Below are 20,569 nucleotides of genomic sequence, written 5' to 3'. Positions count from 1 at the left end.
TTAAAGATGCCTGTCAATGTTTGAAGAACATTTTGAAAATCCAAAGGAGATCGCATTGGGGGCGGAGTAAGACGGGGGTCTAAGATTGCTTGGATCAAGAAGTCTGATGTATGCAAGCTCAAGAGGTTTTGGGTCTTGACGTTTGCGATTTTTGGGTGGTTAATTAGGATTTTTTTTAGGTAAGTGGAGGTGATGGCGGCTATTTTCCAGTGCTTCGGACATCTGGTGTGATGTTTTGTTCACTAAATAAGGAATTACATTGGTTTCTTATATCTTGGGAGATAGAGTTGGGTTCCTTCGTTCTGTGTCTCATTGGTTGAAAGGGATGTCTCTTTTAGGAGTCAAAGGGGAAGAACCCTCATAAAGGTTTTGTGATAATATGCTTAAGAAAGTTTGATTTGGTATTCTCTCATTATTCTATTGAGATTCTTGAGTTATATATACTTTTATTAGAGTTAGGTTCCCTACGCTTTGCTAATGATTCAGTCGAAGCATGACCAGAACAACGATTTCACGTGGTGGCATCATGACAACGACTTCTTAGTAAAAAACACTTATGCAGTGCTGTCGGGTTCTTAATTCGCATGCGGTCACTACTATAAAACGCGCATACAACAACGCCATGCTCACATCGGTTCAGCCCTACACCGTGGTGACATCTCTAAACTAAGGAGCTACAATTTCTTTTTGATTAAACATCTATCATATAAGAAAAGTCTACCATTTGGGACTTTCTTAGGCTATCCACATCAGCAACTCTTCTATGGTTGATCCACATCAGCATCCTCAAAATTAACTTCTTCTTCCACTATGATTCGACAGTTACATTCTCCTGTTTTTCAATTTCCACTATCATCATAACTACCCTTAAACCCCATCCTCTTTCACGGTTACGAAATTTCCATCTCCCCCCTTCCAATCTTCTTCTACAGCGGTTTCACAAAACCCTTTCTCTTCCAAATAGTTTCTAATTTCTCTGTAACATGGATTCGTTAAACTTTCTCTGTTACAGTTACAGATACTTTAATTCTCTACCCATCCACGATCTAAACTGCTACACTTTTTGTTGATCAATATACGCCCATCCACGTTCCAATCTTCTTCTTCTACAGCGGTTTCAGACAACCATTTATCTTTCATTGGGCTTCTGATTTATTCGTCTTTTCTCTCTTTCAACTTTGATTTTGATTTAGTTTTCAAAGTTTCAGGTTTCATGGTGTTGGCTCACGCGGAAGAGGAAAGATCCATCGCCGATACAGTTTCTGATGATGCGTCGGTGTTGGTTGTGGTGGACGGAGATTAATACTCTAAAAGAGGTTCAGTTTTATATATTTGTTATTACTTTGTATGATTTGTTAAATTCTGTTTCGATAAGCTGTGACCTAAGTTTGATGTGGGTTATGCAGGTTCGATGATGAAGCACAAGTTTGCTTGGCCATAAAAAAGAAAGGATGGCAATGAGAGAGATTGATCGGTTCTTTTTAGTATTTTGATTTTGTTTATGCTTTGAATTTCAGGTGGCTGTTCGTTTTGATTTGGGTATCATTTACCTATGTTTGTATAGTTTGAATCATTTTTTGGTTTCTGGCGCAGGGAGATGATATTCATGCTGTTGTTCCAGCACCGCATGTGTCGGTGTTCACCAAAAAATGTTTATTAGGGCATACTTATACTGTATCTAATTTTAAGGTGGTGCCTTATGTTCTGGCGTTCAGAGCTTCACCTCCGTCTTCGAAGCACTCCGATTGTCCCTCTCTCAATCCACCGACACCTCACTACATCATATTCAATGCTTCACCGACGCCGCCGGTCATCTTCAAGAATCCGGTACTCATTCCCCTTTTTTTCTCAAATATAACGCTCATAATAATAATAATAATCATGATCTGTTTGTGGTTTGTTTTCAGTGCTTGATGCAGCAACTAAAGGGAATCGATATATAAATTCGTGTCTCAAGTAAGTTTTTATACGTGTTTTACAATTAGCTTTACTTTTTGAGTTAGGATTCTCTATTGTCGCAGTTTTTCATTTAAAAATTACAATTAGCCTACTCTGACATTGTAACATGTGCTAACATGTTCTGGTGGCTAGCTGAAAGCGATGGCCGAATCGTCTTGCTTCCGAACCAGCATTGCGGTTAAGTATTTCTCAGATGATTGGCCAACTAATAGTGAAAAGGAAACTTTTGAGAAGTTTGTATTCACCAAGACTCAGAAGATAAGGTTGTATTATAGTAATAATCAAAATAGTGCTGCAGATGCTGGTTTATCTTTTGTATGCAATGAAGACTCTTTAAGATAAGGTTTTTTTATAGTAATAATCAAAATACTGCTATAGATATTGTTACTGCTGACTTATCTAAAAGTGTTCTGAAAAGTGATCATTGCCCTGGATGTCAAAATTCAAGATTGCAGAACCGAAATTTTGCAAAAAGTAATTTCGAGGAACGAAGAGGGCTTTCGTTGAAATTCGCTACTGCAAATCCGAATCACAATGCTGGAACTATGTCGACGCCACCATCGAAAGATAAGTGTTTCTCTAAAATGTTGCAAGGTATTTCAAATTTAACTATTTGAACTATTTGAACTTATCTACTAAAATAAGCACGCGTGAAATTGTTTGGATGAGCTTTTACAAACAAATTATGTCCATAAGCTTTTTCAAAGCTGTTTGGATGGGCTTTTAAAAACTGATAGGGACTGAGTTCGTTTGTATGAATGTGCAGGGCTGAACATGGAACTGTTATGTTAGTCAAAGAAATGGTTAGTCTAAATGTTAAGACTAGAAATTGTTAGGTTGTTATTTGACAGTTAGAGAAATTGTTAGTTGTGTACATTTTTGTTTGTTAGTAGTTTTGAGAAATGCAGACTTCTAATGTTTCTCTAATCTGTTCATAGGCAACACAAGAAGTTGATTCACAAATTCTGTTGACTATAGTTGAAGAATTTAAACATGTTGTATCTACTGCAAAAAAGGCATTTCTAGCATGACGTAACACTCCGGTTACGACACGTCAACGTGTTATGTTAAAGCTCCAGGAGCTCATTTGCAGAGATACGATGAGCATCTTACGACATTAGACAACGTGGTGCATTCTTTTGTGAATATAGACACCATTTTTTGTCATGCTTACTGTTAGTAATTTTTTATTATCTTTTGACTTTGTATTTGTTTTAGGATAAACTTGCTTTTAATGTGACCACTGAACAAGGAAAGACACTGAAGGATGCACAAGGGTAGATGTATTTCGTGGCTTAGGTTGGTCTTTATCACTTAGGGTGGTCTTTATCATAATTGGAATGGTTCTTAAATTGTGTTGTATGATGCTATATATATATATATATATATATATATATATATATATATATATATATATATATATATATATATATATATATATATATATATATATATATATATATATATATTTCATAAATCCAATGCAGTAGGCCAAAAATGTTCCAGCTCAGTAAGAACTATAGCAGTCAAAACCTCACTTTCGATTCCTCCAAAATACTGTTTAAAGCTATAGGTAACATGGAATGATTTCGGGTCTGCCATAGTATTGAATGAAAAATCCTTTTTTTTTTATCAAAAAAAAAATTAATAATATATGCAAGTCGGTTACGTCCCGAATACAAGGAACCATTTATTACTAAATTAATTAATAGGTTTGAAAGTTTCTTACGGATTGTTTTCTCCATCTCTCATAAATTAATAATAATAATTAATAATATATGATTACATATAAGTGTGTTTTTATCCATGATGATGGTCAATTTGGACCATATTTCTACATACAATATGTTTCATATTATTTCAAATTTAAAACAAATTATTAATATATGAAATTAATTGACTCATTCAATTTATAATTATGTAATTTATTGTTCATTATTTTTGTTGATGCAATATTAATTTTCACTTTAATAGTATTTATTCTAATTTATTATTATTTTTCATGCACACTATTATCCATCACTCTATCACACTAACTATTTACTATTTTATTTATTCATATTTATTAATGAGTAATCCAATATTTCTTTATTCAAAATTTAATCAATTATTTTAAATCCAATTAAATTGTAAACAATCGTAGCCTAAAAAAATATAGAATTTTTTTTTCTTTTTAAAATGCAACCTCATTATTAGTATTACTCAAGCTAAGCACCACTAATACATAGCAAACAATATATAAAATAAATAAATAATACTCATAAACAAAATTACATATATAATTATGTTTCAACCTTTTAATTTACTTATATTACATATGTGTATAAAAGAAAACTTACAAATAAAAAATTAATTAATTCTATTAATATATCATGTGTAACCTAGACTAATTAAATAAAAATATTAAAAAATAATAAAAATTGTTAACTAACACATAGAAAGTAGGAAATATAACACTATTATTTTTTTTCTTATTACTATTTCTAGATATTTTATCAATTAAAAATTCTAAAAAAATTATATAATTCTTACATAACAACTTATTCATTAATATAATAATGTATTTATAAAAATAATTTTGCAAAACATCTAAAAATATACATATTAAAAATATATCTAATTTATTATGATTGAATCAAATTCAATATTTAGATATAAATTCAGTTCGTTATTTTCATTGTCTTCATTTTGTATTTAAAAATGAATCCTAGATATATGCTTAACAATAATATCAACCTCCTAATTCTATTTTTATGGTAGTCTGTTTTTTTCACAACTTAGCCTATTTATTAATAATAAATGAATCATAAATTCTAATTAACCCAATTCTATTATTTATTGTAATATTTATTTAATATTTCATTATCATTCGTAATTTTATAAAAAAACCAATCCATTGAATTTTCATGATTATTTAATCAATTTTATAAAAAAATTACATTTGCGTTTTGTATATTACATAATGTACGCAAAAAAAAAAAAAACCTCCTATTTTTTGCAGATAACAAAGTTTAAAAAAAATTTAAAATAAATCACAATTATTTATTTTTAAGAGATACTTTTGTGAAAAAATCATTAATTATTATAAGGTTAAATTTTCTCGATCTTATTTCATTCAATATTAAGGTACAAATCCAATTCTTTATTTTCATTGACTTTTTTTTTTTGTTTTTAGAAATGAATACTTAATACTATATATGCGTAACAATAACATGAACTTTCAATTCTAGAATTTTATCATAGTACTTATTTCATATTTTATAATATAAAAAACAAATAATAAAAAAAATTGAATATCAAACTTTATAATTTTTGTAAGAGAATAATTTATAGTATATTTATAAAATAAAAAACAAATAATATTATATTAAAATTGATTAAAAATAACTAAATTGACTTTTGGATTAAATTTATAGAGGACATCCTCATTTATAATTTACTAAATGCATTTTACACTAATTACATTTATGGTGAGTGTATTTGGATTGATTTGATCGCATAGAGGTCATATATTTTCTGCGATGGAATGGTTGAACCATAAAATAACATTACAACAGTATAATTTAGAACATTAATTAAAAAATTAATTTAAATATAATTTATGTTACTTTATAACACGTATAGTACAAATAAATTCTCAGTTTTACATTTTTAATACTATTAGTTTATTCTTAAAGTATAAAAAATTTAATATATACATTTTAATAAACTATTTATATTTTAAAATATCAATAAATAATATAAATATAATAAATGTATTTATTGATACTATGTTTTTTAAATTATGTAAAATAAATTAATTGATGTATTTAGAGTAATCTTTATTTTAAAATAATAGTTTTATTAATAAAAAATATTAAAAGTAATAATTTATTTATATTTATAATTATTAAATTAAGATGATTTTATATATGAGAAAAGAGGTGATGCACTGACAGTGTAAAATAGTTTTACACTGTCAACCAATCACAACCATGTATCCAATTCCATAACACTTTAATCTTTAAAAAAATTTAATGACACGACAAATTGGTTGTTTTTTATTGGATGACAGTGTAAAATTGTTTTACACTGTCAATGTATATCCATTAAACCCTTTATATATTTTCAAGAGATTTTAATTTTGGAAACATTTTATGTATACATTCCATTCTATAAAAAGATTTTTACATTATTGTTAATTATGAATCATCAAATTATTAAATTATTTAATTTAGTTATATTTAAATGGTTCATGAATGGTCATTCTAAATAATAAAAAAATTTGAATATGAAACTTTATAATTTTTGTAAGACATTACAAAGTATAATTTGGAACGTTGATTAAAAAAATTAATTTAAATATAATTTATGTTACTTTATGACATAACAATAAAAACAAATTCTCAATTTTATATTTTTAATACTATTAATTTATTCTTAAAATATAAAATATTTAATATATACATTTTAATAAACTATTTATATTTTAAAATATCAATAAATAATATAAATATAATAAATTTATTTAGTGACAAATTAAAATATTGAATATTAATGAAAACATAAATTTATTGATCAAAATATTGTATATTAAACGGAACATGAAGATATTGATCAAACTATTGAATATTAACGGGAACATGGAGATATTAATTAAAATATTCAATATTAACGGGAACCAATGTTAGTGAGTTGAAAGTAAATGTGAATAAGTTTATTGCATTGGACAATCGACATTGTGTGGTCAATTCTTTATACAGGTCATATTTTGTTCTACTATTGGTAAAACATTAATAATTTAAGTCAAATAATTGATCTTTCCAATTTTTATTCAGGTCATATTTTGTTCTACTATTGGTAAAACATTAATAATTTAAGTCAAATAATTGATCTTTCCAATTTTTATTGCATACTACTAATAAAACAACCTATAAACTTTATTTTCTTAAATCCTTTTTATTTTCAATATTCAATTTTTTAATATTAGTATTTTTATAACTTTTTTAATTTTAACCCAAATTTAATCTTCTACTAATACCTTTTACTGATAATTTTTTTTGAATATTAACGGGAACAAATTTGAATTTGAAATATTAACGGGAACACGAAGTTATTGATCAAAATAATTAATATTAACGGGAACACAGACTTACTGATTAAAATAATGAATATTAACGGAAACATGAAGTTACTGATCAAAATATTAAATATTAACGGGAACAAATTGGAATATTAATGGGAATACAGATCAAAATAATGAATATTATCGAGAACATGAAGTTACTGATCAAAATATTGACTATTAACGGGAACATGAAATTACTGAATAAAATATTCAATATTAACGAGAACATGAGTTACTGATCCAAATATTGAATATTAACGAGAACATGAAGTTACTGGTCCAAATATTAAATATTTAGGGGAAAATAATGTTTATTAATCAATATATCTCAAACTTTGGCACAACCTATTGAAAAGAAATTTATATATTTTACACATTTGTTTTTAGGATATTTACTTCTGTAATAATATCTATATTGAACAAAATAACATTTTTCCTATAATCTTTTATTTCCCTCAATCACAATGCGCGAAAACGACGGGTAAAATATTGAATATTAACGGGAAACGATGTTAATATGTTGAAAGTAAATGTGACTATGTTTATTGCATTGAACCATCAACTTTGTGTTGTGTATTGTTTATGCATGTCACATTTTGTTATTATATTAACCTCTAGGCCCAAACTCTTAACAAAATATTTTTCTTTTTCAAGCAACTTTTATTATTATATTAACCTCTCCCCTCAAAATTTATTTTCCCTTATAATCTTTTATTTTCCTCAACCACAATGCGCGAACACGACGGGTACCCGTGCGAACGCACGGGTAAGACACTAGTTATTAGTATATAACAACGGTTAAAAAGTCAGACGTGGTGATACAATCAAGGTTTCATGGGTTTGAACCTCAAGAGCCTCAATTGGAGTGGAGACTTTGTCGTTCCGATGCCAGTCTTGAAATAGAAAGGATTTAGAGCTCGAGTACTATCTTCACAGACAAGGATGGAGTGAGCAACAAATCATTGTCTAAGTGTATGAAAGGCTCGAATCAACCGTTGGAAGCTGAAGTGATGGCCCTCCAGATGGCCATGGAAGTTGCAATTGAGAAAGGATACCTGAAGATTGCGTTTGAATCAGACTGCTTGAACCTCATAGAGTTGATGGAGAAGGACTAAATTACTATACCTAGGAGCATCGTTAGAGGGATTGCGAAGAACATGAAGTAGTATAATAGATGTTTTGAGAGGATTAGGTTTAGACATGTGAATCGTGAGCAAAATGTTGTGGCACGTATTTTAGCCAAAAGAGTAGCCAACAAAATAAGTAATAGTGAACCTTATCTAGAGAATATAGCAAACTCAGTATTATCCATACCTAGGGGTGAGAATAGGCTAGGTTAGGTTAGGTTTTATAAAGCCTGAGTTTGGCCTACGATAAACTTACAAGGCCTGAGTCTGGCCTTTGGCCTACCATAGGCTTTTTTTTTTCGATCTAGCATGACATTTTATCAAATAGGTCTGACCTGACCTTAAATAGGCTAAGTTATAGACCCCTGTAGGCCGGTCTAACCTATTCTCATCCCTATCCATACCATAGCAAATCAATTACCAAATTAAATTCTCATTTTTATTTATCAAATCATAAATTAATAATTAAATTAGAATATTATTTTTTCATTAAATTTTTTTAAATATTTATTTTAACGAATCCGTGCTACAGTTAATATAATAACTTAACCTTTCCCCGATGAGATAAATTTTAACATAAAGTGATCTTTACGGCTTCCATATAATCACTCGTAAACATAATTAAGTTGTTTTATTAATCTAATTATTTCCTCCATTTTAAAATGAATGTCGTTTTAGAAAAAAAAAAGTTAATTTAGTAAAAGTGTAAAATTTTATTACATTATTAGTTAATTTTTTAATCCGTGTGCAAAAACCTTAAACGACACTCATTTTAAAAAGATGGAATATTATAAAGAATACTAATTTATAACCGGTTCCACTTTTATATCATCAGAAAATAAAAACATAATCGATTGAGTCATTTACATAATAATTATTCTTCATCTATTCTATTTTTATAAATACCATTTTCGATTGTTAATCAACCAATCAACGGCAATATAATTTCACCATCCATTAAACTCTCTCAATCTACTTTCTGCTGAATCATTTGTTCATCAACACTGTGGTTTAAAGCTCCTACACTCGATTAAAACCCCAATAAGAAAATCAGAATCATTAATCAACAAAAAAAACGTAGCCCACGACAAAATTAAAGATAGAAATGAGAAGGAAAAAAATAAGAGATAATTATAGCAACAAAATAAAATTTAAGAGTTCAATTGAATCGTCAACAGGATAACACAAAAAACTCAATGTTTACTACTCCTAAAAGACAAATATAGGAAACAAAAACAATGAAAACAGCCTGAATTTTTCATCAATCATTAGGATCATAACAATCATCATCCATTGTAAGGTCCCAAACAGTATACACATATATATTATCATAGTCATCATAAACTATTGGCTCAGGAAGTCGCAAATTTTTTATCTGATCAATGCATTTTTTCTTCAAACTGTCATTCAAATCCAAATTATAACATCCTCGAATATCAAGAAACTCAAGATGAGGACAGCCAGCAAGAATCGCAAACAACCCAGCGTTAGAGAGCGAACTTCCTTGAATATTAAGATGACGTAATCCAACCATTGTTTCTGCAATAACAATCGCATCATCATCACAAATATCAAACGGAAACTCTGATCTCCCAAATATGAGAACTGTCAAAAGAGGGCAATATTGGCCAACAACTTCAAGAGAATCCTTCGATAAGTTGCAAAGTGAAATATTCAGCCTCTCTAGCAGCGGCAGTATTTTTACAGCTTGACAGAAAACTTCATTTGAAATTCCAGGGCAATTTACAAGCCTCAGGCCTCGGAGATTACTAGCACTGCAAAATTGTGAATAAGATATCAAAAAAAAATTTTATGAACAAAGGAAGTGTTCAAAGCAAAAAAAAAAAAATCAGTATTAAGAATTACTGTACTTCTCAGCTATGAATTTAAGGAGATCATCAGTGGCAAAGTCATCTATGAAAATGTTTTCTAAATGACCACAACTTTGTTTAATAGCATACTGACAAATCTCCACCGGCTGATCATAAAAATCACTAAATTTGGTCATTCGAATAGTGCGCCACATGAGAGGATCTTTGAAAATGTTCCACCATATAGGACAAACATAGCGTACACTTGTCACAATATCGATAGTACCAAGCCTCTGAAAAATGTTTGCTGTGATGTCTCTTGGAAGTTCAACCCAATTTGGCACAGCTGTACTCTCAAAATCAGTTTCATTTGAAGCAAATGAACTGGATGCCATAGTATTCGTATAGGCAAGCGAATGAATCATATAAATTCCCAGAATCATATCCTTTTATAATTGCTTACAATTAAAGTTACAGTAAATGAAACGTTTTAGAATTAAAGCATTAGTTCCAATAGACTTTGGAAAAAGATTTACCGTCATGCGTAATAATTACCTACACGCTAAGCGGCGCACCTAATCATTTTGAAAGATAAACGCTATTTTGTTTCCAATAACAATAAAAATTGGATGAATAGTACAAAACTGAATTTAAAATACTACTAATACCTAGGAAATTGCACTAATAGTCTAAAACACACAAGCTCCCGTTAGTATTTCTATTTCATTTTTGATTACTCCCTACTCAAAAATTACTACTCCTTGCCTCCTTATATATAAAGCTCCATAACACATTTTACATTAAGAAACATCATTTAATCATTTAATATAATAAAGCAAAAGGAGTATTTTGGCAAGTTTGCCATTTGTCAAAAAATAGAGCCCTTACTATATTTATGTTTCCTATTTATAGAAATGTTTCTATTATTATCACTATTATTAATGTATAATTAATTAATATTTTGATTATTATTTTTAAGTTGTTTAAGTTTAATTCACATTCAATTTGGTTTCTCTGTAAATGTTTTCCACGATCAAAATACAAGAAACGGTTCACCTTTCAATATATTTTTTTTCATAACTTATCATTTGCCTTTCTATTAACCAATCAAAACAATCCTCTTCTTCTTATACATTAAAAGCTACATGGAGATTACTTTCACCTTTCCCTTCAACCAATCACCACTAACCTTCTGAGATTTCATATTTGTTATTGTTTCCAACACAAACCGGTTGAATTTTTTTGTTTTATCAAAACAACTTTGTCTTCCCCAAGTTCTCCCATCTTTAGTGTCTATTAACTATCCATGGCAATTATAAATATGCTCATTTCATCTTCACATAACCGGTTCTCCATAGCATTTATAAATCTGTTTCATGGTTGTGTTGTACTGTTATTTACTAAAATTAGTGTTAATGTTTTCATGGTTTCATTGATAGTAATGTTCGTGTTTTCATCTTTTGTCAATATTTTCTTGGTTTCAATGTTCTGCTATCAATGTATTTACTTGCTTCGACTTCATAGCTCTCCAAGAAATATTATTTGAATTTTACATTAGTTTGTACCTGAAATATGTTGGTTCTCCTGTGTTAGGCAATCAATGCATCAACATAGAAGTAAGACCATTTTATCGAGCTTCAGACTTCAGTGATCTGTTTTATCTATCAGGTGGTGGAACACCTATACTCTAACTATTCCATTTCTAAAATTTTACTTTGAAATCCAATTGATAATGAAATGGTTATTGCTTATTGCAGATGTTTACTGTGTTTATTTTATTTCAATGGTTGTTGATTATAGTTTACAAATGGATTTTATTCATCCAAAGTGAGGGGCAAACTGTTGGTTTTTTAATATATTAGCAAACTGGTTTTATAAATTGATGTTTGTTGAAAATAAGTTTAAGGTAAATGGTTTGTTTTATATCATCTATTCAAAGGTGGATTTTGAAAATTAATTATTGGATCCATGGAGCGAGCTACAGGTGAGATGATGTTGAATTGTGTGCTTAGCATACCTCGGAAATTCATATTCCATTTAAAAACCTGAGATTGTGTGCTTAGCAGAGTTCATGATTATTTGGGGTTCTTATACCATTGTTCTAGGTAATTAATCCTTTTATTGTTATCATCACTAGATACAACTATAGGTTTGAAATAGATTGTTTTGTCTGATTTCAAATTTTCATTCTATTCATGTACTCTGTTATGACGTAATTCTAAACTCTTCAGCTACTCGGTTGATGCAGATTATGCCTGAGCGGGAACGACAGATTGAGATGGAACTATAGTGACTTAATACTCATAAAGATTTCACTCATGTTCATTCTTAAGGGCAGATCTTTTTGAATCTCTACTATTTTTTTTAATTTGTTGTTGCTCATAATGATGTGAGGCTATAAAAATATTATTGTTTATTTCACCTTTTGAGTTACAATCATTCTCAAACTATGATGTCAAACAAATATTCGTGTGATAAAAGTTACAGATCAATATAAATTGTTAGTTGGTCGAGTGACAGTTGACACTAAATTTGTTAAGAATAACCATGATTCAATCTCTACAACTGCTATCGAGAAGGTTTTGGAATAACTTTAATGCCAAAACTGATTTCAAATGAAATACCAACTTCATTGAAAGAAAATTTTGAAATGTTTTCACAAATATATTATCATGTGCTTAGTTCATGCTTTCATATCATATATATTCCTTTAAGTATAGGTGAACAACTAACCCCGAGTTTGTTAATATATATCGGGAAAACAATTTTGAAAATGTGAAAGAGATTTGTGCAGACTGCAGTCACTAAGTGCCTATATAGAATCATACATCTTGAATGGTATATGCTTAGAAAATGTTCCTTATGATATAATGTAAACCAGCTATCTTATAGGATTTTTTTAATTATTATTTATTTATTGGTTAATGGCAATAATTTTTTCATTCCTTTTTCACAGGAATTGATGTGGGAGAAGGCATTTAATTTTCCATCGTCAAAATTGAAGTCATGATTAATTTTACATAGAAAAATGTTCGGTCAAAAAAAAAATTTACATAGAAAAATGTAAAATATATTGATATATTTTGTATCTACTTATTCCTCTATTTCACGCATATTGTGCGACATTTTATTCAACTTAATTTTTTTTTATTGTACTAACTAATATTACATTTCGGTTAATGCATCTCAAATGTGTGATAATTGTTGTATGTTTTATTTTATTTTTTATATTAAAACATTCCATGGTGTTTGATATAGTATCATTAAAATATTTATTTATTTTAATAAATACCTATTTTTATTTAAGAGGCAAAATACTTATCTTCTAATGTCAAAATTATTCTTTTTTTCTCGTCTCACAATTTTTAGTTATTTATTTATCTAATACAATTAAATTTATATAATTATTCTTTATTTTATAATTAAATAATTTATTTGAAATTTATATATACGTTTAAATATATTGTATAATATTTAAATCATGAATCATAAAATCATAAAATATAATAAAATATAATAAAGTTAAATGAGTATTTTGGCAAGTTTGTCATTTGTCACAATATTAGAGTCCTTACTATTTTCAAAAATATTATTAATACAAATATTGCTATATTTATCTTTATTTTTATATTTAATTAATTATATTTAAATTGTAATTATAATTATAAGTATGTATTTAAGGGAAGAAATTATATTGTTTTTAACTATGAAATTTACTATTATAATAACGTATGATACTCACAAAAAATCATAACATTTATAATAAATCTATTAATTGATTGTTGAAATAAACCAATTCATGCCCTTATCGCTTTTATTTTAATCACGCATGACTCACCCTCTTCAATTCAGATTCATTCATCTGCATTTCTTTAGTGGGCTAAGCAACATAATTTCTCAAGGGAGTCGTAAAGTTTTTTTTGCCTCATAATTGCAATTCTTATTATTAAACCCTTAATAATAAATGGAGTAATTCATCTGAAATCTTATCACTTTGATAAGAAAAGTTTTATTGTCCAATATAATTCTTTTATTATTTTTTTTATCATAATTAATGTTGTCGTTTAATTTTTTATTTGAAGTTCTATTGATGAAATAAATATTTTTAATATAATTTATTTATTAATAAAATGATTAATTTATTTAATTAAATATTAAATATTTTTTGTTTTTGTTTTATCGCAAGGACCCAATAGAAGTAGGTTTTAGTTGTAGGTAGTAATAATTAATCGTCTTTTTTAATTAGTTGTAACTAAATTTAAGTGATAATAATTTATTTTATAGGCAATTGTAGGTAATTATTAGTTGTATCAATAAGACTTAATTTATTTTGTGGAGTTTCAAAAAAATATGATTGGGAATATGTAGTTTTAGGTGATAATAATTAGTCGTCTTTTTTAATATTTGCAATTATTACTATTTTTAAGATATAATTCATCTATTGTTTTTTTAAGACACAATCAAATTGATCTCTTATTTATTTTTTTATTCATAATTAAATATTATTAAAATATTCACTATCAAATAAATCTAGGGAATAATAATTAAAAATGAAATAAAAATTTATGTAGTAAATTAATAATTTAATTACAAATTGAATCATTATAATAGTACGAGTGCCAAATAAAAAACAATAACTTTTTCAAACTAAATAGAAAAATTTCTAGAACTTTTGCTTTTAAAAAATTAATGCTTTTATTTTTACCACAAATTCATAATTGTTTAATTAAATTCTAAAATGATAGAAAAACTTAAAATCATTTAAAATTGTATCAATCCACTTACATAGATAATAAACTCAACTAATCTAGGGTTCTAAAAAAAATTTTTTTAAAAAAAATTATTATTTTTACAAACTAATTTTAAATTACTCAAAAATTTTTTATTTGACATTTTAAATCTTATAAATTAATTCAAACATAGAATAATAAAACTAAATTGTTTTCCAAAAACTAAATCTCTTCAAATCATAACATACTATAAATATTTAAACTTTTAATTTCTATAATTTCTTTGATTGTATTCTAATCTTTATCATTTTATTCACAAAAATTTATAAATATATATGTTTTCTAAATTAAAATTGATTTCATATAGATTGTTTGTCAGAAATAAAGTTCATCTTTAAAAATAAATTTTATTTATTTATTTCATATCGAGCAACTTTAAAATAGATTTTCGTTTTAATTTCTTAATTGATATAATATATTTTAAGACTAAATATTTTTTTGGTAACCTAAAAAAAATTAACAAATTCTATTCGATTTAAATTAGCATCATAATTTAAAAATTAAAATTTTTTTATAGTTAAATAAATTAAAATTTTAAGTAATAAAGATATTTTTATAAATGTAATATAGTTTATTATTGATAAAAACTTTTTTGCCTACAACTAATAACAAATAAAAAGTATAATGTTAATTTAACTTCATTTATAAATTATAAATAATTATAAAATATTTTTTTAGTATAAGAAATTTTAACCCGTGCCTCGCACGGGTAGAGACACTAGTTGATGCTAAAATTAATACGTACTCGTAAGTATTACTAATTTTTTTTTTGGTTTATATATTTAATTTGAGAGTCATGTTTCCTAAAATAACATTAATATGGCATATATTTAGAAAAAATAAATAAAAATTGTACGTAAAAATTTGATTTATTTAATAAACAAATTTTAAAAAAAAATACATTTTTCTTATATATTTTATTCTAAAATGAATATGATATAAGAAAATTTTAATATTCTTACTTTTTTTTTTAAGCAAGATATATATAAAATGGAGAACTAAGGGTTCTCCAACCCGATTACACAGAGAAACGGGATAACCCGACAAAAAGCGAAATTACAAACCAATTACCGCTACGACAAAAAGTGCAAAGGATCCATGCAAAAATCGTAGAAAGAGTAATTGGGGTGAGTAATTTTCCCGCAAAAAGACCACCTCCAAACCAAGTGCTTAATGTTCCAAACGGTATTATTCACATTCCAAGCATCCTTCCGAAAACAACTACCATTCCTAACCAACCAAATAATCCATGTGGTAGCTAGCCAAACCACCCCCAACTTCCTAACCTTTACTTTTTTGCTATGAAAAAAGGAGTGTCAATCCATAAAATTCGACAAACACTCATCTTCTATCGTATCCCCTTTACCAACCCAAAACGCTACCTCTCTCCAAATATTTTTCACCACCCAACAACCAAAGAATAAATGATTACTAGTTTCCAAGCAAACACCACAAAACATGCACTTTAATTCATCCAAAGGAAAAGAAATACCTCTATTCTTCAACAAATCTTTAACCGGAAGTCTATTAAGAAATAATCTCCAACCGAAGGCCTTAATTTTGAACGGCACTTCCAATTTCCACAACAACCCAAAAGCACCATCGATCCTATTAGGAGGGCCATAACAAATACGAAGGTTGTTATAGAAATTGTAACAAGAAGCAACCGAAAAATTCTTCTCTTCGGGGTGCTTCCAAGCAACGGAATCCTTTCCCACCTTCCAACCTCTAAACTCCTCCACCCTCCCTTTAAAATCCGCCAATCTCTCCTCCAAACCACAAACGCCTGCCTCTATTTCGAAAACACCAAAATCTCCCCATAACCATTCTCCATCCTTTCACCCTCCCATGGCCGCCACGGAGACAAACTTCAACCGAGAAATCTCATATAAATCTGGAAACAAATCTTTCAAAGAGAGATCAAACAACCACCTAGCTTCGCAAAAAGGAGTTGAAAAACCATTATGAATGGAAAACCTACAAAAATCAACAATAGGATCAAGAGAAGAAGAAGAAATGATTTTTAAAACATCCTTCCACCAAATTGAACATTTAGCGGTCACTTTAATAGCTCCACCTCCCCCGAAAGTTTTGGAAGCTATATCACCATACCGCTTATTCAAGACATTAAACCACAAAGAATCTTGCACTTGAATAATCCGCCATCTCCACTTGTTAAGAAGAGCCAAATTGAATAAATACAAGTTTTTTACGCCTAACCCCCCTTTTTGTAACGGAAGTGTAACATCCTCCCACTTAACCCAATGGATTTTCCTTCTTTCCTCTACACCTCCCCAAAAAAATTTACTTTGAATACTAGAAAACTTCTTTGCCACCTTCCTCGGCATCTTGTAAAAGGATAATGTGAAAATAGCCAAGGAACTTAACACGGACTTTAAAAGAGTAATTCTACCGCCCAAGTTTAAGAAATGATTCGTCCACCCTTCCAAACAATTCTTTAACTTTGATAAGAGAGGGTTCCAAGTAGCTTCTTTCCTCGGATTGTACCCAATAGGAATACCAAGAAAATAAAAATTGCTATCTTCTAATTTGCAAGAAAAGAAATGAGAAACTGCCTCTAAGAAATGATGATTAGAATTAATACCAATTAACTTACTTTTGTGGTAATTAATACCAAGACCCGACACAAGTTCAAAAGCCCGAAGCACCGCTCTCAAAGCCCACACATGTTTCCAATTACTCTCACCAACTATCAAAGTGTCATTCGCGAATTGAAGCATATCCACCGTACAAGAGCCATTAATCTTAAAACTTTGGAATTCCCCCACCTCGATTGATTTTTTGACAAGCACTGCAAGTCCCTCCGCCACAACCACAAAAAGGAAAGGAGAGAGGGGATCGCCTTGTCTTAAACCTCTCTTCACCTCAAACTCCTTCGTTGGACAACCATTCACCAAGACGGACATATTACTATTGAACACTAATAATTTCATCCATCTCAACCACTTAGCACCAAACCCCATTTTAATAAGCATGTATCGCAAATAACTCCAACTCACCTTGTCATAAGCTTTCTCAAAATCCACCTTAAATAAAATGCATTTTTTACCTTCCTTTCTCGCGTAATCCACAACCTCATTAGCCACCGCCACTCCATCCAACAAAAGTCTATCGGGAACAAAAGCACTTTGGCACGGAGAAATAATAGAATTTAGCACTCCTTTTAATCTTCCCGCCAAAAGCTTTGTCACCACTTTGTATAAACAACCCACAAGGCAAATGGGCCTATAATCATCTAATTCAATAGGATTATTGGACTTTGGGATTAAAGTTAAAAAAGAGGAAGTGATTACCTTAGAAATTGGTCTACCAAGATAGAAATAATTAAAGAAATTAATGAAATCTTCTTTAATAAAACTCCGACATTTCTTGATGAAAAGAAAAGAATACCCATCCGGCCCCGGACTCTTAGAATCACCACACTCCCACACCGCCTCCTTAATCTCACATTCAAGAAAAGGCTTCTCAATATCCATCGCCTCCTCCCTACTAATAGAATTGAAAGAGATGCCGTCTAACACCGGTCTAACCTCCTCCGTTTCAAAGAACTTTTTCCCAAAGTGCTTGAAAACCTCCTCCCTAACCTCCTCCACCGACTCCACCATACCTCCCGAAGCACGAATCAGACCGATATGATTATGACGTCTACTTTTCTTCATCACCTTATGAAAAAATCCACTATTGGAATCTCCCTAATTAATCCACTTCAAACTAGATTTTTGAAGAAGCATGTTCTCTTTAATCCTCAAATTCCGCCAAAAACAAATTGTCGTCCATTTTCTAGCCTCCACATTCTCGTCTAAGGACAACAAAGAGTTAGCATTAGGGAACTCCACTAACCTCTCATCGGCTTGGTTGATTCCAAGCACACCGTCCGCTATGTCCAAATCAACCTTACCAAAGACTTCCTTATTCCACTTCTTGAGTTTATCTTTTAGAAGCCTTAACTTTTCTTTCAAAATGAAGTCGCCTCTTCCTTCCACCTTCAAAAGTTTCCACTCCGTTTCTACAAAAGGAAGAAAATAATCAAAAGAAAACCATTCGTTGTTGAACTTGAACGGTTTCGGCCCCCAATCCAATTTATCCGTCATAATCCATATAGGACAATGGTCCGAAATGTCTCTCTCCCCTATCATTTGACCAATGACCTCCCATCGATTAACCACCGTATTGGATAATAAGAAACGATCAATCCTACTCATCGACTTACCATCTCCACTATACCACGAAAATTTCTTCCCTTTACATGGAGTGTCAACCAAGGAACTCTTGAGAATGAATTCCGCAAAAAGCTTCGACTCCTTCTTGTTACCCCCCCCCCCCCCCCCCCCCCCCCCCGCTTTCCCTTTTCTTTCTCTATCATTCTTTATTGCATTAAAGTCACCTCCTAAGATCCATTCCCCATCTCTATATAAACTCATCAATTCAATTGATTTTTCCCACAAAGCCTTCTTCTTACTTAAGTCACAAGAAGAATACACATTCATAACATAATAAATGTTCTTCTTCCATAATAAAAGTTCTACATATAGCCATAGCCATAATAAGAGTATAGAAGGGGACGTCGGGGTGCAGGAGGTCGTACCAGAATCCGTGCATATTGGGTGTCTGGAGGTTTCAGAGATAGGAAAAAATAAAGTGCGTCCAGATTTTGTGGAAAGCTGTGAGACAAGTTCTAAGGAGAAAGAGACAAAAAGGTTGCAGAAAGGCTATTCAGATGGTTCTTCTATTTTATTTGGAAACGGTGGTCATTAATGAGGTGCAAAAGAGATTCATTGCGGTACCAGGTGTGGATATTGATATAGGTGGTGCTTTGAGGGTGGGGCTAAAGGAGAGTATAAGAAAGAGGAAAAGTATCACTACGCCAAATTTGGCTTTTAACAGCTGTAATACGGTGAACTGACTTTTTATTAATCGGAATGTCGCGGTAAGCAAGAGTCGCCACCGACTTTTATTTTATCCAAACAATATTCGGAAAGGCAAAAAGAAACAGAAAAAAAAACCTTTTAAGAAATCTAAGTTCGGGGGGTAATTTATGCAAAGGGAAGGTGTAAGGCACCCTTTGCATCCATGGTTTTCCATGGGCTCTTAATTGCTTTGCTTGCTCGTTTGTTTAGAAAATGTAGATGAAAGAGATAGGGACTTTAGCTCGTAAATGAGCGTAGCCCTTTTGAAAAATTATGAGAAAGAATATAATGAAAGTTTGAGCATTGCAAGGCAATTAGGGGCAATTACCTTAAACTCAGATGATAGGTCTCTTTTTAGCCTTTCAGAATGAAAGGGTCTATCCTTGCCATAAGAGGGCGGGAAGCCTTTCGTTTGGAGGTTGAAGGGTCGTCGAAGCATCCTTTGCCATAAAACTGTCCCATGCCATAGAAGGGCAGGTAGTCTAAGGCAAGGATCAGAATAAGCCATTTTTCCGTTAGGCAACCAGAAGATACCTCAGCCATTTTCCGTAGGCAACATCCGAGGGTCGAGGTCATAATTGTGTATCGAAGGCAGCATCATTTAGGGTCGCATGACCTTTTATTATCGAGGCAGCATGGCTGAGGTATCCTCAAATTCGAGGGACATAGCTTATTCTGCAAAAACACAAAGGCAACAGGCAACAAGGCAACAGAGAGGTTACCCCAAAAGGGTGCGTGTGTGCCACAATCACGTGGTTAATTCAATATATTATCTTGTAAATTAGTGATTCTAGGTTAATTACAATCTTGCACTCCCTAAATTACTAACCACACAATAATATAAAGC

At 30.0% G+C, this 20,569-nt stretch overlaps 1 protein-coding gene and 1 long non-coding RNA gene across 4 annotated transcripts; one reads left to right on the top strand and one right to left on the bottom strand.

Moving 5' to 3' along the window:
- Positions 1 to 730: 730 nt before the first annotated feature.
- LOC131625504 (uncharacterized) lies at positions 731 to 3,255 on the top strand. Of its 3 annotated transcripts, XR_009290873.1 has the most exons (6): positions 731 to 1,316; positions 1,407 to 1,827; positions 1,908 to 2,302; positions 2,408 to 2,762; positions 2,898 to 3,088; positions 3,178 to 3,255. It is a non-coding gene; the product is annotated as an uncharacterized LOC131625504 (long non-coding RNA). The 3 variants fall into 3 exon arrangements; XR_009290874.1 differs by having other exon boundaries at positions 1,908 to 2,762; positions 2,898 to 3,085; XR_009290872.1 differs by having other exon boundaries at positions 1,908 to 2,762.
- Positions 3,256 to 9,418: 6,163 nt separating this feature from the next.
- Positions 9,419 to 10,573, bottom strand: LOC131625503 (putative F-box/LRR-repeat protein 23). The gene is made up of 2 exons (XM_058896356.1): positions 10,065 to 10,573; positions 9,419 to 9,968 (listed from the first exon to the last, which is right to left on the bottom strand). Exons 1-2 carry the CDS (start codon positions 10,445 to 10,447, stop codon positions 9,455 to 9,457), a joined length of 897 nt encoding a protein of 298 aa, XP_058752339.1. The 5' UTR covers positions 10,448 to 10,573; the 3' UTR covers positions 9,419 to 9,454.
- Between the last annotated feature and the right edge of the window lie 9,996 nt (positions 10,574 to 20,569).

The sequence above is a fragment of the Vicia villosa genome, unplaced genomic scaffold (assembly GCF_029867415.1).
Source record: "Vicia villosa cultivar HV-30 ecotype Madison, WI unplaced genomic scaffold, Vvil1.0 ctg.000218F_1_1, whole genome shotgun sequence".
Taxonomy (NCBI): Eukaryota; Viridiplantae; Streptophyta; class Magnoliopsida; order Fabales; family Fabaceae; genus Vicia; species Vicia villosa.
This window is presented reverse-complemented; position numbering and strand designations above follow the sequence as displayed.

Bases quoted from the DNA above. Each gene is read 5' to 3' on its own strand.
- LOC131625503 (XM_058896356.1), bottom strand. From the start codon at position 10,447: ATGATTCTGGGAATTTATATGATTCATTCGCTTGCCTATACGAATACT. The intron at 9,969-10,064 runs GTACAGTAATTC...ACAATTTTGCAG, and splicing joins CTTAAATTCATAGCTGAGAA to TGCTAGTAATCTCCGAGGCC.